Genomic DNA, 19,341 nt, shown 5'->3' with positions numbered 1-19,341 from the left:
CACACATATTGTATCATACACAAAGGGTCAATTAAGAACTTACCTACTAAAATCCATTATAATCTATCCAAATACATAATTTGACAATTATAAATATTTGATAGACTAGCAAATACTTACCTCACGAAGAAAATATAAGCATACAAACGTCTCAAGGGCATCACAACTCCATCTAGGTCCAGGATTTCCAATATTATTTTGCCTGTAGGTAGATTCAGTATTCCCGGCTAAATCACATCCATAAAATACTCATACAGATTCCAGAAGGTCTATTATATTATCTCATATTAGTTTATGTACTTAATATATCACAATCCAAAAATAATATTCAGTGAAATAATTCATTTTCGTAGAACGTCAGATAACGGTACGGATCATAAATAAGAAGCTGGCACTGATTTATTCATTACTTATTAAAATAAATTATGTTTGAGATTCCGCAAATCACGCGTTTTAGTTATCCCATTTTATTAGTTTTAGTATTATTTAGTATTAAATAGTATTTTTGCGTTTCACGACTGTCAGATAGCGCTATACGTCATGAAATTCGAAGTATCTTATTTCGAACTTTTATCTTTCGAATAATTTATGTGTTGCATAGCTATTTGGCACTTTAACCATACATTGTGAAACAGGCCCTTATACTAACATTAACTATAACATCGCTCAGCCACACTCTCAAACACAGTGTATTTTATGCACACACATTCCTATTCACATACTCGCTTTACGCAACATTCACACTTAAGTACTTGTCTTTGTTTATATGTAACTTTTTTCTCAATTTTTTCTTAAAGATATAAACCATATACCACGTTGTTATTTAATTGTAATCTAGTTACCCACAACATTTGATGAATTTTATCATAACCATATTTCTGTCGAATAGTTTTTATTATTTAAGACAGAAAAAGGTGATCGTCGTGTTCTGACGTCACTAAAATTTGCCCCTCAGTGTGACAAAAATTACATGTGTTTAACATTAGTACACTATTTTGAAACAGAACATAGGTAACTCTTTTTCCTCATTCCTTTACTTGTAATAACCATTATACAAGCTACTAAGCCCCGTCTGAATGTTAAGTGTCACTAGATTAGCAAAGATAACTGCATTATTTTTTTAGTCCATGGAATTAAATTTAAGCTTTGAGCACTTAAAAAAAATGTATTGCTGCAGTATTGAATAACTTGTTCATCTTTTGGTTTCTTTATAATATAAACTACTTAAATAAACTTTACAAAAGGAATGGTTAAATAAAAAAGGAACTGCCTGAAATAAAATTATTTATTAATATTTTTTTTACTATATCCTTTTTTTAATGCTTACTTAATTACAAGTACAAACGTAAAAACTACTTTACATTTCACACGTGACCTGTTCCCGTAAAATTAATAATATACATATATTATAAATATAATTTTTATAGAAATAGAAATTATAACAATATTAGATCCTCTTTTCGGTAGGAAGTAGGTGGGTTTTTTATTATTAGGAAAGTCGAATTAATTATAGAAGCGTAATTAATATAATAAGACCAAGAATATTTTCTATTGACAGTTAAATCATTTGCATAATTTCCTCAGAAAATCACCGCTTGGCTGATTTAGTGTTATTAAAAATGTAAGGAATATATATGAATGGCAATTGACGTAAACTTATAGAATTCTTTTGTCTATGATTGGAATATATTTGCAAGTCTACATTATCCTACATTTCGTAAAGAAATCAATGTATATATTAAGTATACATTTTTAATTATAATTATTTATTTTGGCCTACGTAAATGACCACTGTACATAATATATACATATATATACAATATACGAATACATGTCTACTTTGTATGGGTGCGAATTTGCATGGGAATTTGGTCAAGTGACCGTATTGAAACATGTTCAATCCCCTAACCCAAAAAGCCGTGTGTATTTATTATACTATTCTAAGTACTATTAAAATAAAATATATCTCTCTTTTTCGGTGGTTACAAATAAGTTATAATAATTACCTATAAACAAGTATTATTTATAAAACCGATTGTTGCAATTTGGAAAAAGAAAACTATTTTTAGTAAAAAGTTAATTATGAAAACGTGATGAAACCTCTGCGATTTAGTTCAAGTGCAATTTTATAAAATACACCCACATTCCCTCACAAAAGTACATTTACAGACATCGAGACAGGCAAATGAATAAAATTGTAAGATTCTTAATAAATTTCATAGGTTCTTGAAAATACGTCAATCGTGACAGCTTTGCTCTTTAAAATGTGATGCATATAATGATTACACAACAGCAGCTATAAATGAACTAAGTGATTATGAAAATATAACCAGAGATAGATGTTACTCTATTTGGGTGTAGCGAAATAAAATATTATATAGACGTTTACAAAATATGATTGGATTTTAGCTAAATTTGCAACTAAGAGAAATGAAGCAGTTTGAATAGCAAATTTATCCATACAAAATAACTTACACGAAAATTACAAAAATTAAAGAAACTATCTTCACATGTTCCAATAGTACTTGAAATAATTCATCTTGTGAATTGTTTCAACATACAGTAGTGACAATTCTAGTTCTATCGCTTAAAATAATACTGTGCCAATACCAATTCTTTAGAAAATATCTTATACTTTAATAATAACATCAATTTATTATATTCGGTGGGCTGACACATAGATTAAAAGGGATTTAAAGGGCCTGGGACTAGTTCTAGACAGGCTACTTCTTATTAATTTGCTATATTAGTTTTAAATTAAGTGTTTTTTAATGATTTGCTTTTTTAAAAGACCACCGAGAGTTATTGACGCCAGCTTTTTCTCTCGTCCTCTGCCTTCTTTGCCGATGAGTAGGGATGCCTACAAGTTCAAATTAAATGACGTGGAATAAGTGATACCCGTCTATCTTATATTCCATAATCATATTATTTATTAAATATACTAGTGTTAAATTAATACAAGTTTCAGTAAGCCCAAATCTTTCAAAGACAGGCGTATCAATTGCTGAATTGAATTGTGAGTGTATTTTGTGTCAGGGATTATTTTGTGTTAATAAAGCATTGCATTATGGCGAAAAGAATACAAACGAGGCAAAGGCGGGAGTGATAAATATTATTTGGACTCTGCTCCAGGATAATCAACCGTTGGTGGTTTGCTAAGTTTAAATAAAGCAAAATGAGCACTGAGCACGCAGTGGAGCCCATAGGCTGTTGCAGACGAAAACATAAAAAATCCACAAAATTATTTTGGATACCAAAAACTGTAGTTGATTAGGATATGTATTTTGAAGGTATATATTTATTCAACACTAGTAGCGCCATCTATATGTCAGTCCACTTAATATAATAAGTTGATGTTATTAAATAATTAAGTATAAGATATTTTCTAAAGATTTGTAAGTGACAGTATTATTTTAAACTTATAAGCTTCTTTTTTTGATTGTATTAAACAAAATTTTCAGGTTTTCTGAGATGATATAAGCTTTTTTATTAGTTCTATAACATTGCCCACTTTGGTTTAAGCCAATTCAGAAAATATATAAGCATTATCAAGTTATACGATTTTCAATTGTAGTTCTTGAAAACAGTTTCCTTGGAATTTATTAATTAAAATGGTAAACGGGCAATTTTATAAAAACTCAAGAATAAAAAGCGGGCAAAGTTACCATTATTGACGGTAGTCGACCTAGCCATAATGAAAACACATGTATTATACTACAGTGGAAGTTCTGATGGAATAACCAAAGCACATGGTTTTGTTAAATGCATTTACTGTTTACCAGGCAGGATTAACGGTGACTTGAATTAGTATATGCAATGCTCCTGTTTTGTCTGTCTCCTAACTTCGTCGTAAATAGTGCAGTTACCTATGAAAACATTTTGACTGGCCTATCAACTTTCAGATTGGTATTAATCTATTCTCGCAAGTACATTTTTGTATTTATATATGATCAGAGGCTTCATCTCGATAATCATTAAGAAAGGTTATTTTCACTGCCGATAAAAAAATGATCTTTGTTCGTAATTAGTGCAAACTAAAAATTTGCTTCTCTACTTACTTAAAAGTAAATTGTCAGATGTCAGTGACAAATGACTGATTATGGGTCAAAAAAGTGAATCATAGACGTGGTCAACTAACGTTTCCTTTAATTGGCGCAGGAATGTCAAATGACCTGTGATTGATGGTTTCCACAATAAATGACATGAAAAGCTATGAATAGAAATAAAACTTATGTACTATAGTTAAACACCACTTTTTGAATCAGGCAAATGGGTTTTTTTTAATGATTTCCTAAAGATGTAGTTTGAACCAGGACTGACCAAAACGGGAAGCCTTTCCTAGCTTTCGTTACATAACCACAGCCTTTAAAACATTACTGACTTTACAATTGCAAACCGGACACCGTTTGGCGTTGTTCCATACCTTGACCGCGCATTTGAAACAACAGCATATATGCGCTATCCGGCCGTGAACAAACACCCCGGATTTTGGGGCCGAATAGCAAGTTATACACATATCATTTATATCACTACTAGCAACAGCCATATTCGTCGAGGGACGAAGTTCTTGTGGGGCGTTCATGCTGTCTATTTTTACTTCGGGATCACTAGTTGTTTTATTAAGTGGCTTGACGTCATCATCATCAACAAGCGATCCGAAACCTCTACTATCTTTAAACCTTTTAATGTTACGATCGGCCGATGCCGCGCGTCGTTTTAAATTCCTATCTAGTATTGCATTAAAATTATCAATTTGGACGTCTTGGCTCAAATCTTGGCTGTTGATAGCCGATTCGACGCCTGAATCTTGTAAACTACTTGGAAAAGGTTCCGGAACATTTGTCGGATCTACTTTCGAAAGTGTAAGGCTTTTGGCCTGTGAATCCGGAAGGTTTTTCGCGTTTATATCTGAGTTTGAGGATTGCGGACGCAGAATATCAGTCTCTAAGCGATTCTTACGACGATGCTTTTGCTTCGGTCTCGGCGGGAAGAAATCTCTACGTACCTAGAAATACATGGTCAATAATTTCATTATGAATCACATTTTTTTAAAGGTTACAATAATAAAAAATATACCCTTAAAAAACCTTAAACACATAATGTGTGTATTAATTACTTAATTACAATCTAATTTAACAGTTTTAATAATCAACTACAGTAAATATCGTCGTCATAAGCGTTTACATAGGTATTCATACAAAAAGTCATATTAATATTTTTTTTTATAGAACAGGCTGCAAACGGGCAGGAGGCTCACCTGATGTTAAGTGATACCGCTAAATATGTTGCTATATTATGAAAATATATAATATTTTGTTAGCCACCGCCATAAAATGGTAAACAAAATTCTAGAAGGACGTTATGTCACTTTCTGTATTTGCAATGCCTTTCAGTGTTTTATATTATGATCTTCAAGACTCTAAGCTTAAATAAATATAAAATATTATTATATCGTTTATGTGACACGCAAATGAATGTGTCATTAATTTAAAATCTATGGTATTTTTAACTAATGAGGCGCTTGTAATATTACTTCTAATAGTGACAGTGAATAGTTTTCTTAATTTCCGTAATCCTTGGAATCACTTGGAAAAAATCTACTTATTGAGGTCAGGTTGCCGTCGGTACTGCGATGTTACAGAGTTGCGGGCCCAGAGGGAGAGCCCTATAAAATAGCTCTTCTTTAATATTATTCAGGTCCTATCCAGATTACTTTTAGACTTAGGACCCTCGTCCCTGAGTTCTTGCCTACGGCTCCGCAAGCCGTGATTCCAATAGAGTTTTGGATTAGCACTTGCTTCTATGGTAAAGGCAAACATCGTAAGGAAACATGTCTTTAGCAATCTATGTCATGTAAAAACAGAAAGCCGATCACCTACTTGTCTATGAAATAAAAATAACCAGAGTCTGGTCTGAATACCCATTTACAGTTTAAGCGCTACACAATACTACAACCACTGGATTATTATTACTTATCATTACCCATTAGTTAAAAGGCGAACACAAATAACCATCATCATAATTTCTCAGATACTGTGAATTACGTATCTATCTCAAAAAGTCAATCGATTTTGATAAAACTTGCTTCCTAAGTTGGAATACATTGATATAAATGTTCATCATTCAGACATCTACCGGGAGACGCTTATTTCTGTTCGCTGAGTATACATACCTTTTTTACTAACATTAATATGATATAAATCATCTACTCTATAACTCTCAACAGCGATTCCATTTCGTTTGGGTCACGCGCTTACAATTTCTTCCAAACATTTAAAAGTATTGAAATTGCGTAAAAACTGAAAATCGATGTTGAGATCGCTAATATAAGTTTCTGAGTACTATCTTGTTAATTCTGTTGTTTAGGATACAAGAATCATTTTCGATTGGCTTAATCACGAAGCAGGCATTTGGAAAAGTCCAAAGTTCACTTGAACCACCTTCCTCACCTTAAAGCATTTCTCGCAGTATCGATATCGGGGGTTATTGTTTTTAGTTTGGCACTGCGCACACAGCCAGTAGTCGTGTAGATCTATCTCCGAATCATCGTCGTCCGTTAACGTCTGCTCAGAGTCAGCCAACTGCAATTCCCCATCGTCACCAACCGACACCTCTAGCACCTTAGTCGTTATGATGTCATCCTGGAATTAATTAAATAACATTATAATAAGTAATTATTACAATTTTCGCAATGCCTTTAGGAGATGACGTCGACAATTATCTTATATCTTTCAACTTTCAAGTATTGTATATATATATAATTGGAATCTCGGAAACGGCTCCAACGATTTTCATGTCATCATTTCTAGAAAATGTTATTTTATTTAATTCGTACTTAAAATATATTTTCCAAAAAACACAATTTATAAAATAAAATTACCGAGCAAAGTTCGGTCATCCAGGTACTTACAATTAAACTAGCTATTTTTTTTAATGTTTTTTTATTTGGAGGTAACATGCGTATACGTCAGTAACATTTGCTATTATTAGTAAGTTAGAAAGTCAGTTAAAATCAAATTAAATATCACTGCCACATGAAGTTAATTTCACGTCCACAATTTTTTTAATGAGAACCATTTATAGCAAGGTAGCAGTAACAAATTTGTTTTGTAGCTTCGTGACGTTACGAACGAACTTATAAAAGGATCTCAAGGAAAACTTTTTCGACTTTCTTAGTTTTTCAGTACTTCTATTTTATCTATACTAATATTATAAAGAGGAAAGGTTTGATTTTTTGTTTGTTTGTTTGTATGAATTGAATAGGCTCCGAAACTACTTGGCAGATTTGAAAAATTCTTTCACTGTTGGAAAGCTACATCATTCCTGAGTGACATAGGCTATATTTCATTTTCAAAAAAATAGGCATCCTTACTAAAATTACGATAACATTAACATTTGTTTATTATTTGATACAATTCTAACAGATGGCGCTGAGTTAAAGGTAGTAGTTTGGCAAGACGACGTTTGCCAGGTCAGCTAGTATATACATATAATGTTTAAGAAATAATAATAAAAAATACGCTTATAAACCCATAAACGCTAAACATCAAGATACTTGGTATATGGTTTCGTTTTATAATACCGAAATGAATCATGTTTAATCATGACATTCATATTTATATTGATAAAGAATCAAACAAGTTCAATCAAGATTTTTTGTGCCAATATAAGCATAAATTGACGCTGCAATTCCAGTCACCGAATTTCTATTAAATATGTTTTAACATTGAAATAAATGCCTCTCTAAATAAACGAATCGTAGCACCTAAAAAACGTTGCTTTAAAAATCTTTTTTTTTACTATTTGGATTTTTAGCACGTTAAACTTTTCATAGAAGTTCTAGCTACAATGAGGTAAAGCCAAGTCACCATTTTGGCGAATATTATTATTTTATATTATACTCTATTATCGAACTCTTTTCGACACCGCTAACAACCTGTTAATTAACTGTTTTCCACACCAATCTCCTTTTAACGTGAATTTCTGTACATAAGGAATCACATAATAGGTTCTAACTTTTATTCAAGTTTAATGTTATAAAAGAATTAATAGACTACTTACATCACTCTGGCAAGAAGAGTTTCCAGAGTTCAACCCGTCGTCCTCCGTGTCTGTGATGGGTTCATATTCACCGTCGCTGACGAAGTCTGTGTCGCTCGTGTCTCGGACAAAATCTACAAATAGCATACACACTAAAGATATTGTCTATGACACAAGAGTTCCATTGTCTATGGCGCTTGCAGAATCACGAAGACGTCCGATGTCCATGTCGCTGTTATCCATTAGCGTCGACTTTTTTATATTTAAATTTTTTGTTTTTTTTTAGCATTTTATTCTATTGCTTGCTATATTATTTTTAAACGTTTGATCTTTAATATATTTTTTTATTATGGTCCTCTTTAATATTTTTTTAATGTCAATTTAAAATCCTTTTAAAGATTTTTATTTTTTTCCATTTTTTAATTTTTTTTATCGCCAATATTTTACTTATCATCTCTTACAAAACACGTCCCACATACAAACAAAAACGTTTTCTAACATACACATACGACTTTATGACAAAAACTTTAATTAACAGACACAAAACTATAACTGAACTCATGCGTAATTAGTAACCATACCGAACACAACACACATCTGATCATATTTAAGATTAAGCAAACAAAATTCAACTAATATTCTGTATCTAAAACCTAAAATACATACAGTATTAATATTAATTTCTCACAATATACATGCTATGTTAAATATGTATTTATAAATTTTCTATTATTTCTATAAAATAGTTCAGTTATGTATAACCATCGTTCTGTTCTTTATATACATTATATTTTGTTTGTGTTCCATAGCATTTCACATTTCTAGGCATAGGCCTTTTCCAATCCCGTTTCCAAAATTCTCATTCTGAGAATTGCCAAGGCCACTTGCCAAGTTTATTTATGTAATTTTTAGTATTATAAAATAAGCATTTCAACAAAATTAATTTGAAACATATTTGGTCTTACTTATAATCGTACCACAAGATTGAAAATAGTACTAGGCAACAAAACATAATGTATATTTTACATCAATAGTAGGTTGGTAAATGAGACCTAAAAAATCTACTATTACTTTATCCGCTTATTCTTGAAAATATCATTGGCAGCGATGGTGTGCTTAAGGTATAGGTAAAAACATCGTTGATGTTTACAAATAAATCAAATAAGAGGTGCTGTCTTTATCATATAAATAAATAAATTATCGGCGTAGATTGGCACATCAAAATATAACATCGAAAACTAAATTTGTCGACACAAACTGCCGTTTTCATTCAAATTTCGTTTTCGACTTTCAACATACACTACTGTTGCGGCATCTTGATTAAGCCCCCAGAACTGTGACTTCATTTTTTACTTGTCAAAGTTATCTCGATATTATATCTTAAAATGATAACTACTAAGAGTAACATAGAGTAATCGTAATTACAGTTACTAGACAACTTCAAGCTCAGATATCAGCAGTACCTGTAATTGTATAGGAGATTGACTACTGAACTATTGATAAAAAATTAGTAACATAGAACAACTCTATATCTCGCTGGATACACCAAGATAGTTAAGATTAAAATATAGTATCGATGTCCTTGATCCAGTGCGCCGAGGCGGCTGCGGCATGATATCCTCGACATCTGACAACATTACCAGATATTAGTGTTTTTGTAACTATTAAATTATTGAAGTTAATAATAGTTACAAAAACACTGAAGTTTAAAATAGAAAATGACAACATCATCTTACCAAACATATCGACGCGAAGAAACCTACGTTCTTATACTTATATAAACAATTAAGTCTCAAAATAAAATTTAATAACTATACATTGCTTATAATACGTTTACTTTTTTATTTGGAAATTATACTTCAACATAAATATAACTTAAATCCCAGATCGTTTGGAACTTGCCCCGAATTACGTAAAATCTAGTTTAATATTACTTTCAGATGTGCATCAAAATTATTCAATATATTATTTCAGATTATTTTTAACACCTGCAGAATGCAAAAGTCCTCAATTGAATCGTTATACACGGAAATTATATTTATCTTTCTAGAGTGGTTAGAATACCAACTTCTTAACTCTGTATAAACCGGCAATGTAATTGTCTTAATACTGTATACTACTAAAACCTGTTCACAAAAAACATTAAACTTGATCAATTAAAAAAACGTTTGGATTGCTTGCCAGTGCTATTTGATTGATTATCTAGGTACTTTACGCAGGTTCTTATTATTAACCACGACGAATATAATATCTCAATTCAATTTATGAACCAACAACAATTTCCCTATATTACGCTTGGTCGAGGTTATGAATAGAATTGCCAACTATTCGTAATTGATATAATATGGTAATCTATAAAACAATCCAAAAAAAAACAATTAAAACGTTGGCCCATTTCTCAATTTAAAAAATATGTCGATAATTAGTTTCCTTTTAAAATCATAGTATATTTATTATACACAATTAGTCTCTAGTCTCATTAGTTATTGATATTATAATTATTTTTATATTACATATTTTTTAAGTATATGCTTAAATTTACTGTATATTAAAAAACGGTTGTAAAGTAGGTAGTATAGGGTCTTCACATGTTTACTAAGTCGGACAAACATTTGTCAATAATAAAAGGACCCACTCGCACTTAGCAAGCATCTAGTCAGTAGGTATTCCTCTTTTATATAATTCTCATTACTGCGTCGTACGCGCATGTAAAGACCTGCGCATAAACGGAACTTTGCCACTGCCACAACACTGCGCTTTTGCAGTCTTGGACAAGTCACGACACGTCAGTCGTTTGTCTGACTCACTTTTCGAATTTTGTGTACATTTCCTCTTAGACTTTATACTGTTATACAGCATGTTAAATTAACTAAGTAGTTTTAAATGAAAATGCCACTGCGGTCAAATAATAACAAACAAATTCAATTTCGATTTGAATCAGAATAGAAAAAGAAGTTGATACAGAAAAGTTCAAGAAATTAAAGAAAATTAACATTGATTATAGAAATTATAAATATAGTATAGTAATATAATATATAGTATAGTAAAGCATAAAACATTTTCTAACAGCCACTGAGCTTCAGCCTTCAGCTTAATATGTATACACAAATAATATTTTACACAATATATTTAATCATACTTTTTTTTTTTTTTTTTTTTTTCTAGAGCGCATCGTGCAATCAGTCTTCTGACTATGAGCAGATGAGTTGTAGGAAGACTGACGGGTGGAGACATTCCTCAATAGGAATATCTACCATAATAATATTAGCTCAGACAATGTTGCCGAGCTCAAGGGTTCTTCGTCTTTTGAGACGGCTTATACACTCGGGTAGGGTGAGTTGAACAGCTAGGTGGTTAGGATGGTTTTCCAGCCTAGTCTTGTACTTCTGGGCGTACAATTTTATTTCTGCTTTAACTGTAGGTATGCCCAGGTGTTCATGTACTTCAGCGTTTTTAATAAACCACGGCGAGTTGCTTATTTGTTTAAGGATGTAATTTTGTGTTCTTTGAATTTTAGTTTTATTAGAGTCGCATGTTGCTCCCCACAATTGTATTCCGTAGGTCCACACGGGTTTTATAACAGAATTGTAAATAAGGAGTTTGTTGTCGATGGACAATTTCGAGTTTCTACCCAATAACCAGTGCAGCCTCTTGTATTTCAAGTTTATTTCAAGCCGTTTTGCCTCGATATGCCTTTGCCATGTCAACCTACGGTCCAGGTGCAGTCCAAGATATTTGACTGTATCACTTTGAGGCAGCTCCCTTCCTCCTAGGTTGACAGGCGGGCATGTCCTTCTTCCCAGAGCGAATGTCACCTGTACTGACTTGCCCGTGTTTACCCCGATTCTCCATTTATCGAACCAGTTGCTTATTTCATTTAGGCTTCGCTGGAGCTTTAACGTGGCTTCTTCCGGTTGTTTACTCGAAGCCAGGATTGCGGTATCGTCTGCATAGGTTGCAATATTGACGCCAGGGGTACATGGTAGATCTGAGGTATATATGGTGTACAGCACTGGACCAAGTACAGAGCCCTGAGGTACCCCTGCAAGTATATCATGAAAGCCTGATGTACAATCCATCTCTTTCACTTGGAATATTCTATCGGTGATATAAGACTCTAGGATTCCATAGTAACTATGAGGCAGAAGTGACTTGATCTTGCATAAGAGCCCCTTGTGCCATACCCGATCGAATGCCTGATGAACGTCCAGAAAAGCTGAGGAGCAGTACTCTTTTAGCTCGAGGCTATTGCTTATGAATTTACACACCCTGTGAGTTTGTTCAATGGTGCCATGTTGTGCTCTAAACCCGAATTGGTGATCTGGAGTTACAGAATTTTCATTCATAGCTTGCAAGAGTCGTCGTAGTAATATCTTTTCTAGTACTTTAGAGACAATCGGGAGAAGACTTATAGGTCGGTAAGATGAGACTTCATGTGGCGATTTCCCGGGCTTATGGACCATAATCACTTGAGAAACCTTCCATAGCGCTGGAAAGTATCCAACACTTATAATCCGGTTGAAAAGGGTTGTCAAGTAGGTTATAGCCTTACGAGGCAATTCGGAAAGAACCTTTTTGTCAATGAGGTCGAAACCTGGTGCCTTTCTATTCTCCATTTGTTGTATAGTTCTTTGTACCTCCCTTGGTGTTACAGTCTTCAAGGGCAAATCCAATTGGAAATCCTGCTGGAGAATATCATCTATTTCTGCTTCATCCGACCCTGGAGTGGCTTCGTTTGGTACAAATACTTTAGCTAGATGGTCAGCAAAAGCATTTGCTTTTTCTAGTTTAGATCTAGCCCACTTGCTTCTATCTAGACGTATAGGTGGTTTAGGGTTTGTTGGTTGATTTAGATTTTTGCATGCCTTCCAGAGAGAGTAGTCGGTGTCTTTTGTAGCTGTTAACGACTTCAGGTTTTCCTCAATAGTAGCATCTAGATTATCTTTTATAGCCTGTTTAAGGTGTTTAGCGTAGATGTTTAGTGCTGTTTTGTCAGCGGGATGACGACTATTGTGCCACACTCTACGTAATCTTCTCTTCTCTAGGATCATGCCCTGAATTTCGTGGGGTACAGAGAGCTGTCTGGTGTTTTTCCGACCCACTTCCTCAGAACTCCTCCAGCATGCATCCTGCACCACCTTCGTAAATGCCAAGACTGCCTCATCTATTTCCTCCTCATTCTTTAGTGAAATCCGCAGAAGTAGGGCGTCCTCAACGAGTTCACGAAACATTTGCCAATTTGTTCTATTGTTATACAGTACTAGTTTCCGTTGGCACTCCAGGACGTTGGTACTAATAGTTAATATCACTGGGATGTGGGCTGAAGAACCATCGAGAAAGCCATCAATGTGATGAAAGAGTCGTGAGAGACCCTTCATTAGAAAGAAGTCCAGGACATCAGGCAATCTTCCAGGGTCGCTTGGCCAGTGGGTAGGCTCGGGGGTGGAGATTGTTGTTAAGTGGTTTTTATCAACGCATTTTTTAAGTTCTCTACCTCGCGTGGTAATCAATCTCGACCCCCAATGCAGATGCTTTGAATTCCAATCTCCACCTGCTATGAACCTTGGACCGAGACTGTTTATATATGTGGTGAAGTGTTTCTCAGTTATAGCGTGCTTTGGAGGACAATAAGCCGAGGAGATACAGAAATTCCCATTTTCATCCTGTATATTTATTGAGGTGGCTTGAATGAATTCAGATCGAAATTGTGGGAGTTCATAATGTTCTATGGATGATCTAATTATAATAGCAGTGCCTCCATGTGCAGTGCCATCGGGATGATTTGTTGAATACACGTTATAGTTTTGTATATGAATTTGGCTGTTCGATGTAAGGTGCGCCTCAGAAATAAGCAAGACATCCAGATTATGCATTTTTAGTAGGATTTCAGCTTCACTTTTCTTAGGCGATAGGCCATCTATGTTCCAGGTAGCAATTTTGAGTTTATTTATTTTTGTGATAAGTTGGTAACTAGAGTAGTCAAGAGCCCCAGAATGGTGCTCATTTGTTGTAGGATTGTATCAATTTTTTGTGATTGCTTTATAAATATTTCCTCAATTCTGTTATTCAGTGATTGATGATCCAGTACAGACTGTTGGTTTGTGCATCGATCTAAAGGATTACTTTTAGCCACTTCATTATACCTCTTAAGTGTATTACTTGTTGGTGGGTTCGAGGGTTGGTTTGTAGGTTGTGAGTTTGGGCTTATAACATTATTGGGAGAGCGTGACGTAGCAGTTTTTCTCGTGCTTACAGACAAGCGCTGTGTTTTAATCATACTTTTACTTTAGTTTCAAATGCTTAGAGATTACAAATTCAAAATACAACATTTTGGGAAAAATGCAATATATAGAATAACACCGTTTTTAAATGAGAAAAAAAATTACATTTCACAATCTCATGTACATATGTTTACATAGGGTGTTCCATACAAAATTAAGAAGAATAAAAATATATATATATTTACAGTCCAATTTTTAGCATACCATCAACTGTCTGTCTGGCATATAGATATTACCCACAGTTTACACTAACATTAGAAGTTTTAACTTTATTAATAACAAGTATTTATTCAGTTTTACATCTCAAAATTTGAATATTTAAAAAAATTAAGTCTAAAAAACTTACAACAATTTCAAAGTTTATATAAGGTTTTAAATGTGCATTTGAAAGTTACAGTATTATGTATTTATTTAAAATGTTTAATATTTATCTGTTTTATCCAAATAAACTTTATATAGATATAATGCATTCTTATAAATAGCAATTAAAATACATAGATAATATTATGTAAAAAATTAATGTTATGTTGCTAATATTTTCTACTATGCCATGAAAAAATAAAATTTTAAATAGGAAATCTAAAAAAATGATACCTGTTTCTTTTCCTTGTATGCTGAAGATTGTTTCTGTTGAACACCGCCTGCTCCATGAAGGTTCTAAACATAAATATTAAAGTTATGTCAAATGCTTGGGCCTAGTAAATCATTTTCAAAGGACACGGTTAGACCATGTTTGGTCTGTTTTTCCAATTACACCATTTTATTTAGATGTTTGGATTCTGATATACTGGCTAATGTTCAGAAGTATGCAGTCACACCTTTACAGATATCTAAAACCCTTACATGATCATGTGAATATTTTACAATTTATGATGACACTACAGTCTGGTAATTGCGGAAAATAAGCGCAACCCTATTGCAATATAAGAAAAACCGTACTTACTTAACTTATTCATAAACCATTTACTAAATTAAAAAAAATTGCCCTAAAAAATTTGCGCACAGTTAATATATAACATATATATATATAGGCTTTCAAAACGAATAACAATAATAACCACGAATTTTATATTTAAACAATCCCAACTTAGTGACAAATTTTAATTTAATGCCAATCTCTGCGAACTTTAATTAGTAGCACAACATTAAAAATACTTAGCTACTGCTAATAATACTTAGGTACCAAACATAAGCTTTAGTCAAAACATTACATTAAAAAAAGATTTATACCTGAGGAGTAGGACGCCGATATATTCATAATATGAAAACAATATTTAAATAGAATTATACTTCACTATAACTTAGTTAACACTAGAATGAAATATAAGTTAGGAAAAGGATAGTTCGTTTATCACTCGATTTGATGGCAAGAAAGAAAACTGTCAGACAGCCATTACTGAATCGGGGCTGCCAGATTAAAAATAAGCATGATTCGTCGTCGTCGTTCTTGGTGAAATCGTCTTCCAAGGAAATTTTTGAAATGAAAAGTTAAAGAAAGATTTTATTTCAAATGACTAAAATTCATTTATATTAAAAAAAAGGATTTATTAGACTTATACAAACTTCTAGTCGTATTAAAAAAAATTGTCTTACAGTAGGCTTGTCCTTTCCGTTTCTTCGTACTAAGTGCTTGCCTAATATTGTTCCATTCAATGTTTCATTAGATAAATTGTTTTTAAATTTTATTTTGAATAAATTGATGAATGCATGAAATAATTAGCAACATTTATAAAAAAAAAACGAATCTTTCCTCTTTATAATGTGAGTATGTATAGATAGATTTATATTATATCAGTATATATATAGATAAGAACAAACTTCCCGATTACAAATAATAAATTATAGTATATTATTCTGTGGCAAAAATTGTTCTGTTCTCTATAGTCTATACGTCCTGGACGTTCTCTATATTCTTAGAGTCTATGACTTAAAAATTCTTTTCTTGTGGCATGGTGACGGCATAAGGTGAGTTCCAGTAATTTTATAGATTAATGTTGTAGTTAATGAGTATTTTAGTAAATAATTGCTTACGGAGTTATATCTTTTAACAAGTTAACCAATATTGAGTTATAAAGGTATAGATTGCAATAACTTTCGGCATTTATACTTATTACATTATTTTGGAGCACGTGTTTTTTCTTACATCGTTTATAATTTACTCTTCTATTGAAATATTGTTTCTTTGTTGAAAATAAAAAGTTACAGTGAATTAAATATCCATATTCAGCTAAAGTTCCAAATAGACCGTGAAGAGGTTAGTACACGTTGACGCATACGAGCACTATAACATTGACAAGTTGAATATTTATTGTTGTAGTTGCCGATAAAGCAACCACAATGCCGCAGAACGAATATATAGAACGCCATCAAAAGCTATACGGTAGGAGACTCGACTATGAAGAGCGTAAGAGGAAACGAGAGGCTCGTGAACCTCATAAACGAGCGGAGAAAGCCCAAAAACTACGCGGTATCAAAGCTAAGATTTATAATAAGGAGCGTCGCAATGAAAAGATTCAAATGAAAAAGAAAATCAAGGCACACGAAGAGAAAAATGTGCGTCAGAACACGGAAAAAGTTGGCGAAGGGGCCCTACCTGTGTATTTGCTTGACAGAGATGTACAGAATCGTGCTAAAGTTCTCTCTAACATGATAAAACAGAAACGTAAAGAAAAGGCTGGTAAATGGGATGTGCCTATTCCAAAAGTAAGAGCACAAGCAGATGCTGAAGTTTTTAAAGTTTTAAAATCAGGAAAGTCTAAAAGAAAGGCCTGGAAACGAATGGTTACTAAAGTTACATTTGTTGGAGAGAATTTCACCAGAAAACCACCTAAGTTTGAAAGATTTATTCGTCCTATGGCACTCAGGTTTAAAAAGGCTCATGTCACACATCCCGAACTAAAGGCAACATTTTGCCTGCCTATTATTGGTGTCAAGAAGAATCCTAACTCCCAAATGTACACAAGTTTAGGCGTTATTACAAAGGGTACTGTTATAGAAGTCAATATCTCTGAACTTGGTCTTGTGACACAAGCTGGTAAAGTTGTATGGGGAAAATATGCTCAAGTGACAAACAATCCAGAAAATGATGGTGTTATTAATGCTATTTTATTGGTTTAATTGTAATCAATGTGATGTTACATTTTGGTTTACAATAATAAATATCTTGAAATCTAAACATTTTGGGTTTCACTTTACCTCTTCTGAAGATGTAAGATTTATTTTTCAAAGGTTACAAATTTACTTATTTGATAGAATGAGACAAGAAATTGTTCTATTGGAATTTTGTTTTTTTTCCTTAGAAAAATAATTCTACAAGTCTCGCATTTAACAAAACATGCTCTGCTCATATATTATACCTTAAAAAAATCACTTTTAAATTAAATTATTAACTATTTTTCGCCTCATTTAAAAACATTCTTTGATTGAATAGGCGTCAAGATGCAGATCTTCGTAAAAACTCTCACGGGGAAGACCATTACTCTTGAGGTTGAACCCTCGGACACCATCGAAAATGTTAAAGCTAAAATTCAAGACAAAGAAGGAATCCCTCCAGATCAACAGAGGTAAGTTTAACCAGAAGTTTGCTTAGAAAATCTTAGTGTTCAGCACTTAATAATAATATAATTTACAAACACAATGAAAGTCAAAATATACTTAAATGATTTTAATTATAATTTTGTTATTGATATTAATTGTTTGAACTCAACTACTTTTTCTATTTCAAGGTTGATTTTTGCTGGTAAGCAGCTAGAAGATGGGCGCACCCTATCAGACTACAACATCCAGAAGGAGTCCACACTTCATCTTGTACTGCGGCTGAGAGGAGGAGCCAAGAAGCGCAAGAAGAAGAATTACTCTACACCAAAAAAGATTAAGCACAAGAAGAAGAAGGTCAAACTAGCCGTCTTAAGGTTTTACAAGGTTAGCAAAAACTTTTTAAATTCATGCAGCTTGAATAAAATATGATTACAATGTGAAAAATTAAAATAAATAATATTTATAATTAGTATAAGTACCACTTCCCAATTTTGAAGACTGCAAGTTGTAATGTACTTGATTCCATTAAAAAAGAGAATCTACATGAATAATTCTTAAAAATTCATGGACACAAAATACATTGTTTTATATGAAAAATAAAATACTTTTTTCAGGTCGACGAGAATGGCAAGATCCATCGTCTCCGCCGTGAGTGCACGGGCGAACAATGCGGCGCTGGCGTCTTCATGGCCGTGATGGAGGACAGACATTACTGCGGCAAGTGCCACAGTACTATGGTCTTCAAGGACGATGACAAATAGACCACTTCCCCATTTTAGTTATAAGATAACACTCGAGACTGCTGTGTATGATGGATTGAATAAATCTTGACACAGTGTCGGAGCTTTTGGTTTTTTTTAATATCCTATGCGGCTGAGGTGAGTACTTTTTAAGCCAACTCTTTCATCTGTAATGATAATCTTTATTGACATCAAAATATAGTTGCATAATATTTCAAACATTAGTCCCCACGCTAAGTAAACCCCTGTGCTGTGGGTGACTAGACTATAGATAGATCTTGGCTAGGTATTAAGTATACAATAATTGTGTACCTTATATCAATTATTATATAACAATAGGACCTAAGTATGATTTAGTGGATGCGAGAGTGTAGTGTGTGTATGACATTGGTGTAATACAAAGCTTTTCTGTAGAATCTGAATTAGTAGCCTGTAGCCTGTTTTGAATCACATAGGTATGTACAACTTTTCAACAATTAGATTCCAAATTTAAGGTTTTGTGTTGAGTAGGGTAACTAGGGTATTAAATTGGCTAAATATTGCAAGGGAAAAAGTAAGAAACAGTTGCATGCAGTAAGTAAACCAGTAGATGAAAACAATCATAAATGAAACAAGACACTGATTGAGTGGACATTAAACTGATGGCCTATTTTCAGTTGTAATGTTTCCATTTATATTAAATAGAATTATTGGTGAAGCCATTTGGACCAGTGCTGCAAGTCAAACGAACTTCTGGACACTCC

At 33.0% G+C, this 19,341-nt stretch overlaps 3 protein-coding genes across 4 annotated transcripts; 2 read left to right on the top strand and 1 right to left on the bottom strand.

Moving 5' to 3' along the window:
• Positions 1 to 1,267: 1,267 nt before the first annotated feature.
• On the bottom strand, positions 1,268 to 15,717 carry LOC110999709 (protein Mdm4-like). The gene is made up of 5 exons (XM_022268908.2): positions 15,552 to 15,717; positions 14,916 to 14,978; positions 8,062 to 8,174; positions 6,450 to 6,641; positions 1,268 to 5,005 (listed from the first exon to the last, which is right to left on the bottom strand). Exons 1-5 carry the CDS (start codon positions 15,577 to 15,579, stop codon positions 4,349 to 4,351), a joined length of 1,053 nt encoding a protein of 350 aa, XP_022124600.2. The 5' UTR covers positions 15,580 to 15,717; the 3' UTR covers positions 1,268 to 4,348.
• Positions 15,718 to 16,183: 466 nt separating this feature from the next.
• Positions 16,184 to 18,701, top strand: LOC110999767 (ubiquitin-40S ribosomal protein S27a). Of its 2 annotated transcripts, none has more exons than XM_022268992.2 (4): positions 16,184 to 16,286; positions 17,752 to 17,884; positions 18,047 to 18,242; positions 18,473 to 18,701. In XM_022268992.2, exons 2-4 carry the CDS (start codon positions 17,760 to 17,762, stop codon positions 18,617 to 18,619), a joined length of 468 nt encoding a protein of 155 aa, XP_022124684.1. In that variant the 5' UTR covers positions 16,184 to 16,286; positions 17,752 to 17,759; the 3' UTR covers positions 18,620 to 18,701. The 2 variants fall into 2 exon arrangements, with proteins under 2 accessions (XP_022124684.1, XP_045485451.1); XM_045629495.1 differs by lacking the exon at positions 16,184 to 16,286 and adding an exon at positions 16,387 to 16,396.
• Positions 16,198 to 17,496, top strand: LOC110999766 (ribosome biogenesis protein NSA2 homolog). Its single transcript, XM_022268990.2, has 2 exons — positions 16,198 to 16,286; positions 16,639 to 17,496. The coding sequence occupies exon 2, from the start codon at positions 16,659 to 16,661 to the stop codon at positions 17,436 to 17,438; it is 780 nt and encodes a 259-aa protein (XP_022124682.1). The 5' UTR covers positions 16,198 to 16,286; positions 16,639 to 16,658; the 3' UTR covers positions 17,439 to 17,496.
• Positions 18,702 to 19,341: the final 640 nt, after the last annotated feature.

The sequence above is a fragment of the Pieris rapae genome, chromosome 9 (assembly GCF_905147795.1).
Source record: "Pieris rapae chromosome 9, ilPieRapa1.1, whole genome shotgun sequence".
In the NCBI taxonomy this organism is placed as follows: Eukaryota; Metazoa; Arthropoda; class Insecta; order Lepidoptera; family Pieridae; genus Pieris; species Pieris rapae.
Note: the sequence above shows the minus strand (reverse complement) of the source record. Positions and strands in the feature narration are given on the sequence as shown.

What these genes read in the sequence shown, in the direction of transcription:
- LOC110999766 (XM_022268990.2), top strand. Translation starts at nt 16,659, where the DNA reads ATGCCGCAGAACGAATATATAGAACGCCATCAAAAGCTATACGGTAGG.
- LOC110999709 (XM_022268908.2), bottom strand. Translation starts at nt 15,579, where the DNA reads ATGAATATATCGGCGTCCTACTCCTCAG. An exon ending in ATCGGCGTCCTACTCCTCAG is followed by an intron (nt 14,979 to 15,551) that starts GTATAAATCTTT and finishes ATTTATGTTTAG; the next exon opens with AACCTTCATGGAGCAGGCGG. An exon ending in CATACAAGGAAAAGAAACAG is followed by an intron (nt 8,175 to 14,915) that starts GTATCATTTTTT and finishes TGCTATTTGTAG; the next exon opens with ATTTTGTCCGAGACACGAGC.
- LOC110999767 (XM_022268992.2), top strand. Translation starts at nt 17,760, where the DNA reads ATGCAGATCTTCGTAAAAACTCTCACGGGGAAGACCATTACTCTTGAG. An exon ending in ATCCCTCCAGATCAACAGAG is followed by an intron (nt 17,885 to 18,046) that starts GTAAGTTTAACC and finishes TTCTATTTCAAG; the next exon opens with GTTGATTTTTGCTGGTAAGC. An exon ending in CCGTCTTAAGGTTTTACAAG is followed by an intron (nt 18,243 to 18,472) that starts GTTAGCAAAAAC and finishes TACTTTTTTCAG; the next exon opens with GTCGACGAGAATGGCAAGAT.